Raw genomic sequence first — 20,878 nt, 5'->3', positions numbered from 1 at the left:
TATTCCTGAAGATGGTGAAAGTAGAAAGTTACGTTCCTCATCAAGTGTTTAATGCTGATGAAAGCGGCCACTCCATTCCATCAAGCCATCAACAACCACCACAAAGGTAAATAAAATGACTTTATTATACAGTGCAGTTTATTTCTTTAATTATACTACCATAACACATTTATTATACATAAAATGAGGTATATTTGGTGTAGTTTTAAGGCTTTTAGAAAGTAGAAAATTAGGTTTTATGGGGACCTGGGAACGGATTATGCTCATTTTAATGGTTTCCTATGGGAAATTATTTTTTGGGATACACACTTTTCGCCTTACACACTGTCTGGGAACCAATTGACTTCGTATGCCAAGGTATCACTGTATCTTTATTGAGCATATATTTTATGAAATGTTTATTTAATTTTCAGTACAAACCAAGACAGATTACTTATACAAGCTTTAGACATATTTATATTAACATACTCATATAAGCCTTATTCCATACAAATATTGCACTGAAGCAACTTACGAACAACGACCGTTCGTAACAACTCGTTTAGAACATGGCGAGCGTCTGTATACAGTATGAATATTTTAAAAAATGCAATAATAATAATAATACATTTTTCTGTGGGTGAGCAGTGGCAGCAACACAAGGCATCGTTCACTCAACCCGGAAGTAACTCAAATGGATAGAAAACTAGCTAGCTTAAAGATACATAATAATAATAGTAATAATAATAATAATGTTAATGCTAATGATAATAATGATGATAATAATAATGATAATAATGATAATAATAATAATAATGATAATAATAATAATAATAATAATGATAATAATAATGTTAATAATAATAATAATAATGTTAATGCTAATGATAATAATAGTAATAATAATAATAATAATAATGTTAATGCTAATGATAATAATGATAATAATAATGATGATAATAATAGTAATGCTAATAATAATAATAATAATAATAATGATAATAGTAATAATGTTATTGCTAATAACAATAGTAATAATAATAATAATAATAATAATAATGATAATGATAATAATAATAATAATGGTAATGCTAATGATAATGATAATAATGATAATAATAATAATGATAATAATAATGTTAATAATAATAATAATAGTAATAATGTTAATGCTAATGATAACAATAGTAATAATAATAATAATAATAATAATAATAATAATGTTAATGCTAATGATAATAATGATAATAATAATGATAATAATATTAATGATAATGCTAATAATAATAATAATAATGATAATAGTAATAATGTTATTGCTAATAATAATAGTAATAATAATAATAATAATAATAATAATAATAATAATAATAATAATGGTAATGCTAATGATAATAATGATGATAATAATAATGATAATAATAATAATGTTAATGCTAATGATAATAATAATAATAATGATAATAATAATAGTAATAATGTTAATGATAATAATAATAATAATAATAATAATGTTAATGCTAATGTTAATGCTAATGATAATAATGATAATAATATTAATGCTAATAATAATAATAATAATAATGATAATAGTAATAATGTTATTGCTAATGATAATAATAATAATAATGATAATAATAATAATGATACTACTACTACTACTACTAATAATAATAATAATAATAATAATAATACATTTCATTTCCAAGCGCTTTTCAAAACTTTCAAGGTCACCTCACAAGTTAAATCGCTAGCTTGATAGCTTGCTACATAGGTAGCCTGTAGATAGCTAACCAGATAGCTATATGTACACCTCTGTCAATCATCGGTGTGGAAGGAAAACGCTAATGATTCTTCTGATATATAATACTCTCAATTAAAAATAATACAACGCAATATTCTCTCCTATTATTTTCTTTGCGCGCCTATTCATTCTATTTTAATACATTCCAAGATTACTCTAAGATGCTATTTGCAACTTGTCAGAGTGCCCAAAATGTCCTCAAGTCTTCAGTGTTTGCCACCTCCCACCCCCATGTGTGCTTCTGTACTGGACCGACCCCCAGGTGCATATAATGAAAGAGTACTCGTCACATACAATCATCCGCAACACGTATTTGAATTTGTTTAGTGTGTGTGCGTGCACGTACGTGCACATTTTATGTCACATAATTGGACGTGTATGACAGTTGTGACTGACATGCAGTGGAGGGGAAGGGAGGAACCTCCCTCCACATTTATCATCATCATCATCATCATAGGAAATTTGCTTAGCGTATTTAGTTTAGAAAGTGGAGAAAAAAAGGGAAGACGCGGGAAATGGGCCATTTTGGCTTTTAAAGGACAACCGACGGACAAGTTGTGTCCATAATTTTTAAAATCACTTCAAATCACTTCTACTGAGCGTATTTTACAAAGAATCCACCGCATATAGTTAGTTATATTTTACCTTTTAAGACCGCCGCTGAATATTCATGAAGTCTTGTTTTCAAATTGATGACGATTCCTGAAGTGACGTCACGGAGGCAACGCCCCTGAACCGAGAAAGCGACACACAATGCATTTTGGGTACTTTTTTTTCATCGGAAAACACCATGTTGATGGTGAAATTAGAAGGAAAAAAACAAAAATAACGCAATGGTCAATCGTGTGTTGCACCAAGACTACTATTTGATACTAGTTGACCCAAATTCCCAGCGGACAAATCAGCCCATTTCCAACAGAGCTTGGGCGCCATCTTGTGCATTTTCTGGGACGCTACATTGGAGTCCAGACGGCTCGAATTGATATGGAAAACTTCTTTAATCGATGTCAAACATTTATGCTTTCCTCTTCAGAACTACAGTAAAGTCTCGTTATATCGATATTCAAGGAAGTCCGAAAAAATATCGATATAACCGGGACTATCGATATATGCGACCCTGTTTGCATGTAATTTTGTCCGTGCGTGCATAGAAATAGTATCGATATAACCGGGACTATCGATATATCCGATATCGATATAACGAGACTTTACTGTATTTGAACCATATTAATAACTGGATGAGTAACAAGAAAGCATGTTCTCCGAATCTGAAGCCATTGTTTTGATTCTAGAGCAAGGCAAGATGTCCTAGCCGCGTGACGTCTCGAAAAAGGGGGCGGGACCTTCTGAAACTACTCAAGTAGTTTTGGGACACTTTAACTCATTTTTAATTGGTGTTTTGCATTTGACTAAAAATATCAGCTTGCGTGTTTTGGGTATTTTAGATGCGATAAAACGTTTTTCTGATGTCAGTTAGGAAACAAAAAAATGGTGTCGGTTGTCCTTTAAGTGTCCTCACCCCTGTCGCGAATTTGGTTATAATATTGTTTTACTTTTTGTCGTATGAACTTTTTCCTTTCATTAACCGCACACGCACACACACACATAAACACGCACAGTGAGTAAAAAGCATGTGTATCCAAGTGAAATGAAAATACACACCAAAAAAAAACATTTTGGGTGAATTTGTGAGGACCTTTGTGACACTTTAACAGATGCATATATAGACCCTCTCGAAGCCTTTACAGCAGGGGTGTCAAAGTCATTTTTTGCCGCGGGCCACATTGTAGTTATGATTTCCTCTCGAGGGCCGTTATGAATTTGGGGAACCCATTAGAATGTTTAAATCCCTTCAAATATTACATATAGAGCACACAGAAAATTAATGAATAACTCGTTTTCAAATCTGAAGTCAAGAATAATGACTTTTAATGTGGTTGACATCCAAAAATATGACATTTTGGCTCAGATTTTAGCAATCATCATGGAATTTAACAAGTTTGATTTGCTTTCGCGGGCCGAAAAAAATGATGTGGCGGGCCGGATTTGGCCCGCGGGCCTTGACTTTGACACCTGTGCCATAAACTGTTAGTGGTCCTCACAAGACAAGTCACACACACACACACAGACACACACACACACACACACACACACACACACAGACACACATATAGACACACACACACACACACACACACACACACACACACACACACACACACACACACACACACACCTGTTCAGTGACATCCAGCACTGTCCTCCACCTCCCTCCCTTCCATCCCTTTCCTCCTTCATAGTGCCACACATTGGTTGGCATGGGAACGAGAGGTTCACACTGACCTAATTAGACAGCCGTACGACGGCAAAGTATTTGCACCGCGGCCCCCATCGGCGCCTATCGCAATCATACAGTAAGCAGTAGGTTTCATGCGCCATGTTTTAAAGCAAGATTTTGTGGCGGGGGAGAATAGAATTTTCCTTTTTTTTTTAGATGTATTTAGCGTCCCAGTAGCAGTATGCTAAGTCGACCATTGCTACGTGTGGCTAAGGGCGTTTCTGTGATGTCTAAGCAACGGTCTCAGGCGATAGAAGAGGTTGAAAAACTTCTGTTGATTTGGATTCATGAAAAGCAGCACGCAGGGGACAGTGTGAGTGAGGGTATTATTGTTGAGAATGCATGGTAGTTTCACTCGGATATCATCAAGAGGCAACGACATCAACGACCATCACAAAGGTCAATAAAACGACTTTATTATACCGTAGAGTTTATTTCTTTAATTATGATAAAATAGCACATTTATTATACATAAAATAAGGTATATTTTGTGTAGTTTTAAGGCTTATTTAGTCGAAAATTAGGTTTTATGGGGACCTGGGAACGGATTATTCTCATTTTTAATGGTTTCTGATGGGAAATAAATGTTTGGCAGACGAACTTTTCGCCTTACACACACTTTATGGGAACCAATTGAGTTCGTAAGATGAGGTATCACTATATTATAATGAACATAAATGAAATGTATTATTATTATTATTATTATTATTATTATTATTATTATTATTATTATTATTATTATTACATATATATTAGCTAGCTAGCTAGCTTTCTATCTGAGTGACTTACGGGTTGAGTGAACGCTGGCGCGTGTGGCTCCTGTGACTGTAAAGTGACCTTGAGAGTTTTGAAAGGTGCTTATAGATGAAATGTATTATTATTTATTATTTAGTATTTATTAGGTAACATACATGATTCATTACTTATTATTAATTATCAATTATTAATTATTAATTACTAATTATTAATTATTTATTGTTTAGTATTCATTATTTATTATTTATGACTTAGTATTTAGTATCTAGTGCCTGGTACCATTATTTATGATTTATGATGTATTATTTATTATTTAGTGTCTAGTGCCTAGTAACTTGTACCTAGTACCTATTATTTATTATTCATTATTCATTATTTATTATTTATTATTTATTATTTACTATTTATTATTTATGATTTATGATGTATTATTTATTATTTATTATGTATGACTATTATGTATGACACTAGTATTTAGTGTCTAGTGCCTAGCTAGTGCCAAGTACCTTGTACCTATTTCCTATTACCTATTACCTATTACTTATTATTTATTATTTTTGGACAGGCGCTAAGTGGGATGCTGAATGACGATGGGAGATGTTGGGGGTGGGTTTCACGGCATGACAGGCATCCGAAGAGATGCCGTCGATACGTATATGCATCACATGTTTAGCGTGAAGTGAAATGGAGGAAATAGCAGCGCTGCTTTAAATCCTTCGCTAAGCCAACAAGCTAGCACGCGCAGTGTGCAACATGCGTTAGTCTGTGCATTGCAGGACCAGGATGCAAAATGGGATCAAAGATTCCACCGCATATAGCTATATTTTACCTTTTAAGACTCGCGCTGAATATTCCGTAAGTCTTGTTTTTGAGTTGGTGACGAGTCCGTACGTGACGTCACTGAAGGAACGCCCCTGACCGAAAAAAAAAGGACACATTGTAGCAGTCCTTCCATCACGTCAATATATTTCTCTGTACTTGTTTGGTCTGAAAACGTCATGTTGCACCAAAAAGAGCCAGAACAGGGCGACCAAGCTCCATGGAAGGAATTTATCAGCCTGTGGAAACGGCCTGATTAATTCCTCACGCGGAGCTTGGTCGCCATTTTCTGCCTCTTTTTTAGTGATACATTTACCCCCAATGTTGCCTCAAAATGGCACGGAATAAATTTGATAGTACAAAAAAAAAAAAAAAAACTTTCCCTCAAGAGCCACATACTGCTTCACCAAGTCAAAAAAAGATCAAATACATGATTATCCTTAGTCAGAATGACTTGTTTTTAGCTCATGGGTCAAGCAGAACATTGTGTCCTCATTGTAATTATACACACGCTGCTCGTTCACATTTCACATTAAAGCCTGTCATTTTGCCGTGCCGCACAAATCAATCAATAAATAAATAAAAGTGATTAATATCTCATCAAGCTTGGATTACATACGGCAGTCTTTTGTTTTCATTATTATTAAAGTGTAACCCCAGGGCCTATATGGGCACGTTTTCAGCGGTGAAATATCGTTAACTCTCCCTGAACGTGACATTGATCAAAAGGTATAATTAAACGTCTCGTGCAGCCCAGGACTCTGTTTTGAGGGAGAGAGGCGGAAAAGGGAAATAAAAGACCAAACAAGAAGCACATTTTGCCGCTGTGTTCCATTCAAAGGCTCGTTCATCAGATTCGTTACGGACATTTTGAATCATTTGAGGAGGGTTTTCATTGGATCTATGAATAAATCATCTAGCAGCTGGCATCTTAAATAGGAATTCAAGCAGAGACATTTCATACAGTAGTTTTATCCAGGGTAAAAATAATTACCAAAATAATAGTGTCCCGAATTGCCGTAATTAGTGACGCACAACCCGCTAGATTTAAAGGACAACCGACACCAGTTTTCTAACTGCCATCAGAAAAACGTTTTATAGCATCTAAAATACCCAAAACACGCAGTATGATATTTTTAGTCAAATACAAAACACCAATAAAAATGACTTAGTGGCTAAAAAGTACTTCAATTTGAAACCGGAAGTGGCCAGTTGGTCCCGCCCCCTTGTTCGTGACATCACGGCAGGACGTCTTGCCTTGCTCGAGAATCAAAACAATGGCTTCAGATTCGGAGAAGATGCTTTCTTGTTACGCATCCAGTTATGAATATGATTCAAATACAGTAAAGTCTCGTTATATCGATATTCAAGGGAGTCCGAAAAAATATCGATATAACCGGGACTATCGATATATCCGACCCTGTTTGCATGTAATTTTCTCCGTGCGTGCATAGAAATAGTATCGATATAACCGGGACTATCGATATATCCGATATCGATATAACGAGACTTTACTGTAGTTCCGAAGAGGAAAGTATAAATCTTTTCAATCGATTAAAGAAGTTCTTCCGTATCATTTTCAGGCGTCTGGACTCCACAATGTAGCGTCCCATAAAATGCACAAGATGGCGCCCAAGCTCCGTTGGAAATGTGCTGATTTGTCTGCTGGGAATTTGTGTCAACTAGTATCAAATAGTAGTCTTGGTATAACACACAATTCACCATTGCGTTGTTTATTTGTTTTCCTTCTAATTTCGCCATCAACATTAAGTTTTCAGACCAAGCAAAGTACCCAAAATGCATTGTGTGTCGCTTTCTCGGTCAGGGGCGTTCCTTCAGTGACGTCATGTACGAACTCGTCACCAACTCAAAAACAAGACTTGCGGAATATTCAGCACGAGTCTTAAAATGTAAAATATAGCTATATGCGGTGGAATCTTTGTAAAATACGCTCAGTAGAAGTCATTTGAAGCCATTTTACAAATTATGGACACAACTTGTCCGAAGACGTCGGTTGTCCTTTAACGATAGCTTCAGTCTGTTTATGATATATGTAGTCGAATTTACAGTTGCGTTGACATATTTATATGCTCCCTATTCCCTTTTTTTCCAGTTGAGTCGATACTGATGAGATCTTTGTGATTCCGACCTAGAGCGGGGGGGCATAAGAATGAAAGCCGGTTACAATTTGAATCGATCTTGACAGTTTTAAGACATTCGGAACAAGAAAACAAAAGAACTCACCAACAAAGATAAGAAACGATCAAAAGTGTACCCTTGTCATAAAGTGCGTGTTGTTCGTGACGCTTTCCTCCCACACTGGCTTGCAATGCAGAATACCAATGAGTCACAAGATCGTTACATAAAAAAAAAGCACTGAATCACAACCTTTTTAACGAACCTGAGATGGCAGCCAATCGACAATAAAGCAACATTGCCCGACCGTGAATATGTCGTGGCTGCCAAATTATTGAGTTTGTTTCCAGAATAATGATGCAGCTTTCACCAGGGCAGAGGGGAGAAGAAGCAAACAAAACCACAAGACCCCAATTCACCTCGAATTGGGGTCTTGTGGTTTTGTTTGTGGGTTGGTTGAATCGTGCATCGAATCAGCTCTTTCCTGATCCAGTTAGTCGTGTTGTGGGTGAGTTTGTTCAGTTGGTCAGTTTGTCGATTGATTTTTCTGTTTGTTAGTTCACTGGTCTGTTTTTGTTTTTTGGTCGTTTGATTGATTTGATTAGTTAGTCAATTAGTTGGTTAAATAGTCAGTTTGTCTGTCGGTTTGATTGTTAATTGGTTTAAAGGATAACCGACACCATTTTTTTGGTTTCCTAACTGACATCAGAAAAATGTTTCATAGCATCTAAAATACCCAAAACACGCAGTATGATATTTTTAGTCAAATGCAAAACACCAATAAAAATGACTTAAAGTGTCCCAAAACTGCCACAAAATGAGCTCGAAAACAGACAGATTAAGGGGGCAGATTAAGAAAGTCCCGCCCCCTTGTTCGTGACGTCACGCCAGTATACTCCTTTACAAACTGCCTTGCTCCAGAATCAAAACAATTGGTTCAGAATCAGAATCAGAATCAGAATACCTTTATTCGTCCCGCAATGGGGAAATTTGCAGTCCACAGCAGCAATTGAAGAGGGATGGGGTTGGGGTGGGAGTGAAAGGATAGAAAACAAGATATTCTAAGCATAACAAAATAAAAATGTCAAGTGTATACTGTGCAAATGTAGATGTGCAAAAACCGTTCTATAAACAAGACTGTACATAGTGCAGAATCAAGAGATGCATTTAGATATATTGCAACAACCCATATTTACAAGTGTCCAGTTTTTTTTTTTTTTTTTGTTTTTTTTCACATGTGATCATTGGGAATTGTGAAGCCTGATAGCAGTCGGTAGGAACGAGCGGCGGTACCTCTCCTTCTTGCAGCGCGGGTGTAATAGTCTCTGGCTAAAGGAGCTACCCAGAGCTGTCAGGATGGGCAGGAGGGGGTGGGAGGGGCTGTCCGTCATAGCTTTTAGTTTAGCTAGCGTCCGTCTGTTGCCCACCTCCTCAAGAGAGTCCAGCGAGCAGCCCACGACAGAACTGGCCCGCTTGACAAAGCGCTCCAGTCTTTTTCTGTCCCGGGTGGTGATGCTGCCTGACCAGCAGACAATGCCATAGTGGATGGCTGATGCCACCACAGAGTCATAGAGAGTTCTGATTCGTAGAAGATGCTTTTTTTGTTACTCATCCAGTTATGAATATGATTCAAATAGTTCTGAAGAGGAAAGCAGGAATGTCTGACAGCGAATAAAGAAGTTTTCCATATCATTTTGAGGCGTCTGGACTCCAATGTAGCGTCCCAGAAAATGCACAAGATGGCACCCAAGCTCTGTTGGAAATGGGCTGATTTGTCTGCTGGGAATTTGGGTCAACTAGTATCAAATAGTAGTCTTGGTGCAACACACGATTGACCATTGCGTTATTTTTGTTTTTTCCTTCTAATTTCGCGATCAACATGGTGTTTTCCGATGAAAAAAAAGTACCCAAAATGCATTGTGTGTCGCTTTCTCGGTCAGGGGCGTTCCCTCCGTGACGTCACTTAGGGCATCGTCATCAATTTAAAAACAAGACTTCCTGAATATTCAGCGCCGGTCTTAAAACGTAAAATATAACTAACTACATGCGGTGGATTCTTTGTAAAATACGCTCAGTAGAAGTGATTTTACAAATTATGGACACAACTTGTCCGTCGGTTGTCGCACAAGCTCAGCTGGAAATGGGCTGATTTGTCCGCTGGGAATTTGTGTAAACTTACACCTTCTTTATGCGTGTTACCGCAACTTTGATAGTTCAAAGGCAGAGTGTAGACTGCAAGGTTAAAATTCCCATCAATCAGGCTCCGCAAATAACCCGCACACACTGTACACTTGATGCAAAAAGCTATCAACCCAGCTAAAACAGAACACAATTGATGAGGAACAAGGTAAAATTATAGCAGAGAAAGCACCTACAAGGGATCATTCCTGAAGATGGTGAAAGAAGAAGGTTACGTTCCTCATCAAGTGTTTAATGCTGATGAAAGCGGCCACTCCATTCCATCAAGCCATCAACGACCATCCCAAAGGTAAATAAAATGATTTTTATCATATAGTACAGCTTATTTCTTTTATTAAAATACCACAACCCCTTTATTATACATAGAATAAGGTATATTTCATGTAGTTTTAAGGCTTAGAAAATTATGTTTTATAGGGACCTGGGAACGGATTATTCTCATTTTCATGGTTTCCTATGGGAAATTATTTTTTTGGGATACACACTTTTCGCCTTACACACTCTGTCTGGGAACCAATTTTCTAAGCCTTAAATTACACAAAATATACCTTATTTTATGCGTAATAAATGTGCTATGGTGTTATAATTAAATAAATAAACTGCCCTGTATAATAAAGTCATTTTATTTACCTTTGTGATGGTTGTTGATGGCTTGATGGAATGGAGTGGCCGCTTTCATCAGCATTAAACACTTGATGAGGAACGTAACTTTCTTCTTTCACCATCTTGAGGAATGATCCCTTGTCGGTGCTTTCTCTGCGATAATTTTATCTAGTTCATCATCAATTGTGTTCTGTTTAGCTGGGTTGATAGCTTTTTGCATCAAGTGTACAGATGGCTTGCGCGGGTTATTTGTGGAGCCTGATTGATAGGATATTTTAACCTTGCAGTCTACACTCTGCCTTTGAACTAACAAGGTTCAAATTCTCTCACTGTCGTCTGCCTGTCTCTTTAATGTTTAAACCACCTCCCCTCACTGCTGCGTTCTTGACCAATCACGTGGCTTTAACCGAAGACTGGGGGTGGGGAATAGAGGACAAAAACAGTCGGCTGCCATTTTGTTGTTAGAAGAACGGGCTCGTTCGCGAAAGACACATCACTCATTGAGGCAGCTCCGTGTACGAAAAAAGTTCGTATGCCAAGGTAAAATTTTCATAAATTTAACGTTCGTAAACCGAAAAGTTCGTAAACCGAGGAGTTCGTAAACCGAGGTATCACTGTATTCGTCCAAACGTCGTTTTGTCCTGCTTTCTGTTGCCTATTCCTGCAATTTTGTCACTAGAAAAATTGTAACCCTGTTGCTTTTGTGTGACTCTACGTCCATCTTCTCAGGCCTGACGACGCTTCAAGTGGTTCTGGACACAGCGGCTGAAAGAAAGTGGCAAGTGACGGCCATCAACGTGGGCAACCTCAAAGATGAGCGTAAGGACGAAGCGTACCGCTCGCTTTTCCAGGACCTGGAGAATAAGATGGAGCGCCGAGTGATCCTGGACTGTGAACAAGATAAAGTCAAAGACATCATGGACCAGGTATTTTTTTTTCTATGCTTCTGCTACAATACTGCAATTTGAAGGACTGAGGTCTGATACAGAAAAAGTTATCCATTCCCTTGGCCTCTTTAAAAATGCACTGCAACTGTCTGCAAGGGGGGCGGGGGGTCAATTCAAAGACATTTTGTCACTCCAAGTCACTGCCCCAAACATCCCATATTAAACTTTGGTGCGGTGTTTGAAATAACGTCTGCCCGCAGGCCTGGGGCGTACAACTTTTACGACTTTCAAAACGTCTCGGCCCGGGTGGCCGACAACTTCTTCAAGAAAAAAAAAAGATTATTTTCATATCAAACCTTTGTTTTATTCAATGAAGCAAAAGCTACAAGCAAACCGCTACAAGCCACGTGGACACCTCGTTCTAAGCGCCTTTCAAAACTCTCAAGTACACTTTACAGTCACGGTATAGTCCGAAGCACGAAACAGTATACAAATTGTGAAAGGAACGTTCGTTTGTCAATTTGCATTTGTGAATAGATAGCTAATAGCTAGCCATTAGCTAGCGAATAGATCGCTACTCGCCAGCGAACATATAGCGAATAGCTAGCCAGCTATAGCCAGATAGAGAGCTAATAGCTAGCCATTAGCTAGCGAATAGATAGGCATTAGCCAGCGAATTGATCGCTACTCGCCAGCGAACATATAGCGAATAGCTAGCCAGCTATAGCCACATAGAGAGCTAATAGCCAGCTAGATAGCTAATATATAGCCAGCGATCTGTTTTTTTAGACAAAAAGATGAATATAATCATCCATTTCATAACCATCCATTTCATTTCTAAGTGTCTTTCAAAACTCTCAAGTACACTTTACAGTCACGGTATAGTCCGAAGCCCGAAACGGGCTTCTGATTGGCTGCCGTGCCGAGTATACAAATTGTCAAAGGAACGTTTGTTTGTCAATTTGCATTTGCGAATAGATAGCTAATAGCTAGCCATTAGCTAGCGAATAGATAGGCATTAGCCAGCGAACAGATCGCTACTCTCCAGCGAACATATAGCGAATAGCTAGCCAGCTATAGCCAGATAGAGAGCTAATAGCCAGCTAGATACCTAATATATAACCAGCGATCTGTTTTTTTAGACAAAAAGATGAATATAATCATCCATTTCATAACCATCCATTTCATTTCTAAGTGTCTTTCAAAACTCTCAAGTACACTTTACAGTCACGGTATAGTCCGAAGCACGAAACAGGCTTCTGATTGGCTGCCGTGCCGAGTATATAAATTGTCAAAGGAACGTTCGTTTGTCAATTTGCATTTGTGAATAGATAGCTAATAGCTAGCCATTAGCTAGCGAATAGATAGGCATTAGCCAGCGAACAGATCGCTACTCGCCAGCGAACATATAGCGAATAGCTAGCCAGCTATAGCCAGATAGAGAGCTAATAGCTAGCCATTAGCTAGCGAATAGATTGGCATTAGCCAGCGAACAGATCGCTACTCGCCAGCGAACATATAGCGAATAGCTAGCCAGCTATAGCCAGATAGAGAGCTAATAGCCAGCTAGATAGCTAATATATAGCCAGCGATCTGTTTTTTTAGACAAAAAGATGAATATAATCATCCATTTCATAACCATCCATTTCATTTCTAAGTGTCTTTCAAAACTCTCAAGTACACTTTACAGTCACGGTATAGTCCGAAGCACGAAACAGGCTTCTGATTGGCTGCCGTGCCGAGTATACAAATTATCAAAGGAACGGTTGTTTGTCAATTTGCATTAGCGAACAGATAGCTACTCGCCAGCGAACATATAGCGAATAGCTAGCCAGCTATAGCTAGATAGAGAGCTAATAGCCAGCTAGATAGCTAATATATAGCCAGCGATCTGTTTTTTTAGACAAAAAGATGAATATAATCATCCATTTCATTTCTAATTGTCTTTCAAAACTCTCAAGTACACTTTACAGTCACGGTATAGTCCGAAGCACGAAACAGGCTTCTGATTGGCTGCCGTGCCGAGTATACAAATTGTCAAAGGAGCGTTCGTTTGTCAATTTGCATTTGCGAATAGATAGCTAATAGCTAGCCATTAGCTAGCGAATATATAGGCATTAGCCAGCGAACAGATAGCCACTCGCCAGCGAACAGATCGCTACTCGCCAGCGAACATATAGCGAATAGCTAGCCAGCTATAGCCAGATAGAGAGCTAATAGCCAGCTAGATAGCTAATATATAGCCAGCGATCTGTTTTTTTAGACAAAAAGATAATCATCCATTTCATAACCATCCATTTCATTTCTAAGTGTCTTTCAAAACTCTCAAGGTCACTTTACAGGATAAGTAGGATAGGTTACAGGATAAGTTTTTTTTCTGTTTGTAAGCAGTGGCAGCCACACGCAACAGCGTTCACTCAACCCTGAAGTAACTCAAATAGATATCAAGCTAGCTAGCGAATAGATAGCTCATAGCTAGCGAATAGATAGCCATTAGACAGCAAACAGATAGCCAGGTAGACATTCCAGACTTTGTAACCCTGGCTGCAGATACAAAACGTTGCAATTCAGATCTGCCCGGAATCGTCGTGCCAACAGACAGATGTGCCAGTCAAGCGACAGGATTAGCTTGAGGCGTGTCACACCTGTCAAGCTTTCAAACAGTACAAAGTCGATCAATTTTCCGCGCGTTCTTTCCACCCGCGCTGCTGCAGTTGATAAGGAAAAGTCGATTTGGATATCTCTTTTTTAGCCACAGTCGTTACTGTCAACAACACAGGTTACTAATGCAGTGAGAATGGCCCCAAGCTTCAATGACGCTAGCTAGCATGACGCGCAATCGCCTTTTGGAAGGAATTCAAAAGGGATATCCTGGACCCAGCCGGCTTCAGTAACGCTGATTTTAGAATTTTCCCGTTTGAAACGATACGTCTGTGTAAGCTCTCAGGAGTACAGGAATGGTCCATCGATGAAAAGGTTTCTTCAGCCGTCATCTGTACTTCTTTCAAGGTGTCGGACGTTTCGATTCCCATCCATGAAGCTTCGTCAGCAAACTAAAGTCTTACTGGTAGTTTCGGCCCTATATATCTAGATATCCCTACTGTCCAGACATGGTGGTGCCAGACTCTGCTATAATAGGTCCCTGCTATCAGGTTGGGGGGAGCGGAGGACTAATCCCTGCGGCTCCACTGATAGCTTCTATTGTCCTGACTGATCAGGCCAGTCGTCAGTCAGGACAATAGAAGCACCGCCATGTCTGGATATAGGGCCGAAACTACCAGTAAGACTTTAGTTTGCTGTCGAAGCTTTTTGGATGGGAAGCGAAACGTCCAACACCTTCAAAGAAGTACAGATGACGGCCTAAGAAACCTTTTCATCATTTGAAACAATGAATAGAAAAAGCATAATTAACACAGTATACAGTCAGTTTGGAAAGTAGTCAGAACGCTTAAGTTTTTCCCCATTTTTTATGTTACACCCCTATTGAAAATAGGAATACAGTAAAGTCTCGTTATATCGACATTCAAGGGAGTCCGAAAAAATATCGATATAACCGGGACTATCGATATATCCGACCCTGTTTGCACGTAATTTTCTCAGTGCGTGCATGGAAATACAGTAAAGTCTCGTTATATCGATATCGGATATATCGATAGTCCCGGTTATATCGATACTATTTCTATGCACGCATGGAGAAAATTACATGCAAACAGGGTCGGATATATCGATAGTCCCGGTTATATCGATATTTTTTCCGACTCCCTTGAATATCGATATAACGAGACTTTACTGTAGTATCGATATAACCGGGACTATCGATATATCCGATATCGATATAACGAGACTTTACTGTATATTCATTTTTTTCCTCCGAATTCGACACAAAATATCCCACGGTGACAACATGAAAGAAGTGGTATTTTTTTTGTAAATTAAAAAAAATGAAAAATAAATCACCTTTTTTTTTCCTGTCGGAACTCTAATTCTTCAGGTCATCACCATTGGCAGACACGTGAAAGGCTACCATTATATCATAGCCAACCTGGTAAGAGTCAAACAACAGTTGTCGTTTTTCAACGGTAAGACTGTAAAAGTAACCATAAATTGTCATGTTTTCAGGGTTTTGTCGATGGCGACCTATCTAAAATCCAATATGGCGGTGCCAACGTGTCAGGCTTCCAGATTGTGGATTTCGATGACCCGCTGGCATCCAAGTTTGACCAGAGGTGGGAGGCTCTCGAGGAAAAAGAATATCCAGGGGCAGACAGCAAGATCAGGGTGAGTCTTAGATTTCATGTCTGCGTGTCCCAAAGTCCTTTAGACATGTAGGCTATTTGCATTATTAAGCAAGTGTGGCCAAGAACACGATAAATTGTCTATGCACTGTGGCAAACATCCAGCCTTGGGAATTGTAAGATATCCCGTGTTGTTCTGTTGAATCCACTTTGAAGGTCCCTGCTGTTCAAGAATTTACATGAACTCTTTCAGGGACAGCGTTTACTACCGTGGACTTGTTGTTGTTATGTTATCAGGGTATAGGGTGCATGAAAGGGTTAAATCGAGTTACAGTAAAGTCTCGTTATATCGATATCGGATATATCGATAGTCCCGGTTATATCGATACTATTTCTATGCACGCACGGAGAAAATTACATGCAAACAGGGTCGGATATATCGATAGTCCCGGTTATATTGATATTTTTTCCGACTCCCTTGAATATCGATATAACGAGACTTTACTGTATATTGTCCAGTGGGCTGAGGGACAGGTGGTTTCATGAACTTGCTGTCACGGTTTGCAAGGTGGTGATGGCAGTTGTGGATCCCAGAAAGCAGGCATGAGAGAGCAGCAGGTTGTATTTGAGAAATTGGTTTAAAATAAAGTCAACAGGAACAAAATCTAAAACGTTAAAATCATCAACAGAAAAATACAAAGTATCTACGGAAAAACCAAGAGTAGAAGTCTGCCAAGATGAAACAAACACATACACAATCCACAATGCATACAATTGCATACAAAGCATACAATGACCCGACGCCAAATGGTCGTGCCGGGAGTCCTTTTGACTCCCACTGATTGGAACAACCAGCACCTGCGAGGCTGCAGGCAGGGTCGACAGCGCCACCCGTTGGTCGCCAACCAGATCATGACACAAATAGAATGCAATAAATAAAATACATTTATAGATAGAAACAAGAGTGCGACACAGAAAATGCAACTTTAAATAGGTGGGTTTTGATGTTATGTTATCAGGGTATACGGTGCATGTAAGGGTTAAATCGAGTTATAATGTCCAGTGGGCCGTGGGACACGTGGTTTCATGAAATTGCGCTGTTGAATATAACCGGGCGGCACAGTGAAGACAGTATTCCACTGTTCAATCAGCTACAATTGATCTTTTTAGAATATCAATTGAAGGGTCAGGGGGTCGTGGTCGTGAGTGCGGGCGGTCGTAAGTATGAGTGGTCTTACGTCGGGCCGGTCGTGGGTCGAATGTTACTTGTAGTTGAATGGTTCTCATTACATCATATGCTAGCTTTCGAGCTATCTAGCTGGCTACCTAGATGGCTATCTATTTTCTGTCTGTTAGCTATCTGTCTAGCTAGCTGGCTGGCTGTCTATCTATTAGCTAGCTAGCTATCTATTAGCTATCTACTGAGCTGGCTATCTGGCTGGCTATCTATTAGCTGGCTCGTTAGCTTTGTATCTATTTGAGTTATTCCGGATTGAGTGAACGCTCGCGTGTGTGGCTGCCGCTGCTCACCCACAGAAAAAAAACTGATCCCGTGACTGTAAAGTGACCTTGAGAGGTTTGAAAGGCGCTTAGAAATCAAATGTATTATTATTATTAAATCTTACCTTGATTTCAGCCAACAGACCATTTGGAGGATAATTGTCCTCTTACCTTGTCAAATCTGTTGGGCGCCCGATGTTCTGTCTGTTAACCAAAACCTCAGTCCGATATCACGTCGGGTTCACCATTTGTTCTTTCCTCCGCGTGTTCATTAATATCGGATGATGAGGATTTTGGTTATCCAAATAAAGGCTGGAGTCGATGAACAGTATCTTTCTTCAGCCGTCATCTGTACTTCTTTGAAGGTGTCGGACGTTTCGCTTTCTTATCCAAGAAACTTCGTCAGCAAACTATAGTCTTACTGGTAGTATCGGCCCTATATATATCTCTACTGTCCAGACGTGGCGGTGCTATGATAGGTCCGTGCTCTCAGGTTGGGGGGAGCAGAGGACTACTCCCTGTCGCTCCACTGATTGTTCCTATTGGCTTGACTAACGACTGGCCTGATTGCCCCACTTCCTCCGGTATGACCTTATCAGTGTTACTAATCCTATGTTGCCTAAGCAGGCTGTTGTACGAACGATCCAAATTGAACATCACCCCACTTATCTTAGAAGGGTTTATTTGCAGAATATTCCCGACACCGATGATTTACAGACCACCTGCGTAGAGTTTGCATGCACTCCCCAGTCCTGATCCTCCAGTTTCCTCCCACATTGTAAAAACATGCACGGCAGGCTGATTGAACGGTGTGAGTGTCAGCGCGGACTGTCGTTTGTTTCTGTGTGCCCTGCGATTGGCTGGCTACTCGTTCAGGGTGTCCTCCAGCTGCTGCCCAAAATGGGCAGGGATAGTCTCCAGCAGTCCCAACGACCCTAGTGAGGGTAAAGCGTATGCTTGGGATTACTGCAGTCAATTATTGATTTATTTTGACATGAACCTGGATTTGCCTAACTCGTGTTCATTTCTGTCTTACGCTACCTAGTACACGTCAGCGTTGACGTATGACGCGGTGCAGGTGATGACGGAGGCCTTCCGCTACCTGCAAAAGCAACGGATTGACTTCACCCGACGGGCCAACACCGGCGATTGCCTTGCCAACCCTGCCGTTCCCTGGGCTCAGGGAGTGGAGATTGAGCGAGCGCTAAAGCAGGTAAGACGTAGCCGTTTTCATCTCGTGATGGGTTGCTATGGTAACTGTAGATTTTGTCAGCTTTGGGAAGGCGCAAACGGCAACGAGGGCGGCGGAGATTGCAAGGAAATTACTTTGTCAGCGTACCCTGGAAAAATGGTGTTGATCTTGTTTGCATGCTAAATGTGAACAGTCGTGAAACTAGAAAATTGTCTTTAAAGGACAACCGACGTCTCCGGACAAGTTGTGTCCATCATTTGTAAAATGGCTTCAAATGATTTCTACTGAGCGTATTTTACAAAGATTCCGCCACATACAGCTAGATTCTCTATTCTGGAAGTCACATAATCACACAAATAAATAAATAAACGAAACTATTAAGAATATTCAGGAAGTCTTGTTTTTGAGTTGGTGACGAGTCCGTACCTGACGTCATTAAAGGAACGCCCCCTGACGGCTTTGTCGCCATTTTCTACTTTCACCCCTGATGCCTCAAAATGACACTGAATAAATTCTTTAATCAATTGCAAACATGTATGCTTTCTTCTTCAGAACTATTTGAATCATATTCAACTTTGTGTTCAACGGCTCATTACATGATTTATTTATTTATTTATTTATTTATTTGTTTATTTATTTATTTATTTGCATATGTGTGTGATTATTAATTTATTTGTGATTATTTATATATTTATTTATTATTTTATTTATTTGCCCATGTATTTATTTGTTTATTTAAATTATTATTTTTATTTATTTGTTTGATTGTTTATTTATTTATATGTGTATTTTTCTTTCTTTCTTTATGTATTTATTTATTTACTTAAGTGATTATTTATTTATAAGAGTTTTTATTTGCCTATTATTTATTTATTTATGTGTGATTGTTTATTTATGTCTATATTTGTGTATTTATTTCCTCGTGATTATTTATTTGCATATTTATTCGCCTATTATGTGCTTATAAATATCCTGTGACTGTAAAGTGTCCATGAGAATTTTGAAAGGCGCTTATAAATGAAATGTATTATTTATTTATTTATTTATTTATTTATTTATTTATTTATTTGTGTGATTATGTGACTTCCAGTTATCATCCGTGACATGATCTATCTATCTTGCTTTCTATCCATTTCAGTTATTCTTTGTTGATAATCACAAGGAAATAAATCCACAAATACAGACATAAATAATCACACATAAATAAATAAAAAATAAATAAATACATACATAAATTGTGGCTGCCGCTGCTCACCCGAAGAAACCCGGAACCCGGTCGTAACTCGGATGTTACCTGCATTTTCTATCTATTAGCTATCTGGATAGCTAGCTAGCTATGTATCTGGCTATTTATTAGCTATATGCCTATCTAGCTAATGAGCTACCTGTCTAGCTGGCTATCTATTAGCTATCTGTTAGCTAGCTAGCTTTCTGTCACTGTTTGAGTTACTTCGAGGTTGCGTGAACGCTGGCGCGTGTGGCTGCTGCTGCTCACCCACAGACATAAAAAAACTTATCCTGTGACTGTAAAGTGACCTTGAGAGTTTTGAAGGGCGCTTATGAAAATGAAATGTGTTATTATTTATATTATCAACATATTCTCCAGGCAAGGTAAAGTGGAGTTGTCCTCGGAGGGGAAAAGCAAACTAGCCTCTACTGCAGGATGGACTTTGAACTTTCCCAAACAAGCATGTTGATGTTTGAATTGGTTAGCCTTCACGAAAACAGATGTGCGGCTGAGTCGACAGAGTCAAAGAATCCATTTTAGTGAGGGATGCTATCAGCTTCCTTTAATGCTCTTTGCCATCCAAGTTGGCTGCCAGTCAAAGGCGGAAAGGTTGGATATGTTATTATCCAAACGCCTTCGCATGCAGTCCAAGTCTGGATTTTGGCATGGAAAACTACTGGTGTCAGGGATATCCAAAATGGAGGGGGGGTGGCGAAAATATCACATTGGTCACATTGGATGGACTCTTGATGTTGTACTTCTCAATGGGGCCAAAAAATATACAGTAAAGTCTCGTTATATCGATATTCAAGGGAGTCCGAAAAAATATCGATATAACCGGGACTATCGATATATCAGACCCTGTTTGCATGTAATTTTCTCCATGCGTGCATAGAAATAGTATCGATATAACCGGGACTATCGATATATCCGATATCGATATAACCAGACTTTACTGTATAATGGAGCTCTTATATAGCAGTGGTGTCCCGTCAGGGCCTTCAAGGCCTTCTCTGCTGGCGTAAAAATATATGAATCACAGACTAATGTTAATCAAGTTAAAGGACAACCGACGTCACTTTTTTGTGTCTTAACTGACATCAGAAAAACGTTTTATAGCATCTAAAATACCCAAAACGCGCAGTATGAGATTTTTATTCAAATTCAAAACTAATAAAAATGACTTAAAGTGTCCCAAAAGT

General features: G+C 38.8%; 1 protein-coding gene across 4 annotated transcripts in view; it reads left to right on the top strand.

Moving 5' to 3' along the window:
• The window catches only part of gria2b (glutamate receptor, ionotropic, AMPA 2b), a 73,467-nt gene that overhangs the window by 21,270 nt on the left and 31,319 nt on the right, over positions 1-20,878 (top strand). For all 4 annotated transcript variants that reach the window (XM_088991111.1, XM_088991113.1, XM_088991110.1 and 1 more), the window contains exons 4-7: positions 11,364-11,560; positions 15,513-15,566; positions 15,641-15,799; positions 18,302-18,469. In XM_088991111.1, the coding sequence (XP_088847237.1) occupies positions 11,364-11,560; positions 15,513-15,566; positions 15,641-15,799; positions 18,302-18,469 (578 nt within the window). The remainder of the gene's footprint in view (positions 1-11,363; positions 11,561-15,512; positions 15,567-15,640; positions 15,800-18,301; positions 18,470-20,878) is intronic.

This window comes from Hippocampus bargibanti, linkage group LG02 (assembly GCF_051943395.1).
Source record: "Hippocampus bargibanti isolate YZ-2025 linkage group LG02, ASM5194339v1, whole genome shotgun sequence".
In the NCBI taxonomy this organism is placed as follows: domain Eukaryota; kingdom Metazoa; phylum Chordata; class Actinopteri; order Syngnathiformes; family Syngnathidae; genus Hippocampus; species Hippocampus bargibanti.
The sequence above is the reverse complement of the archived record's forward strand: the minus strand, read 5'-3'. Positions and strand labels throughout refer to the sequence as shown.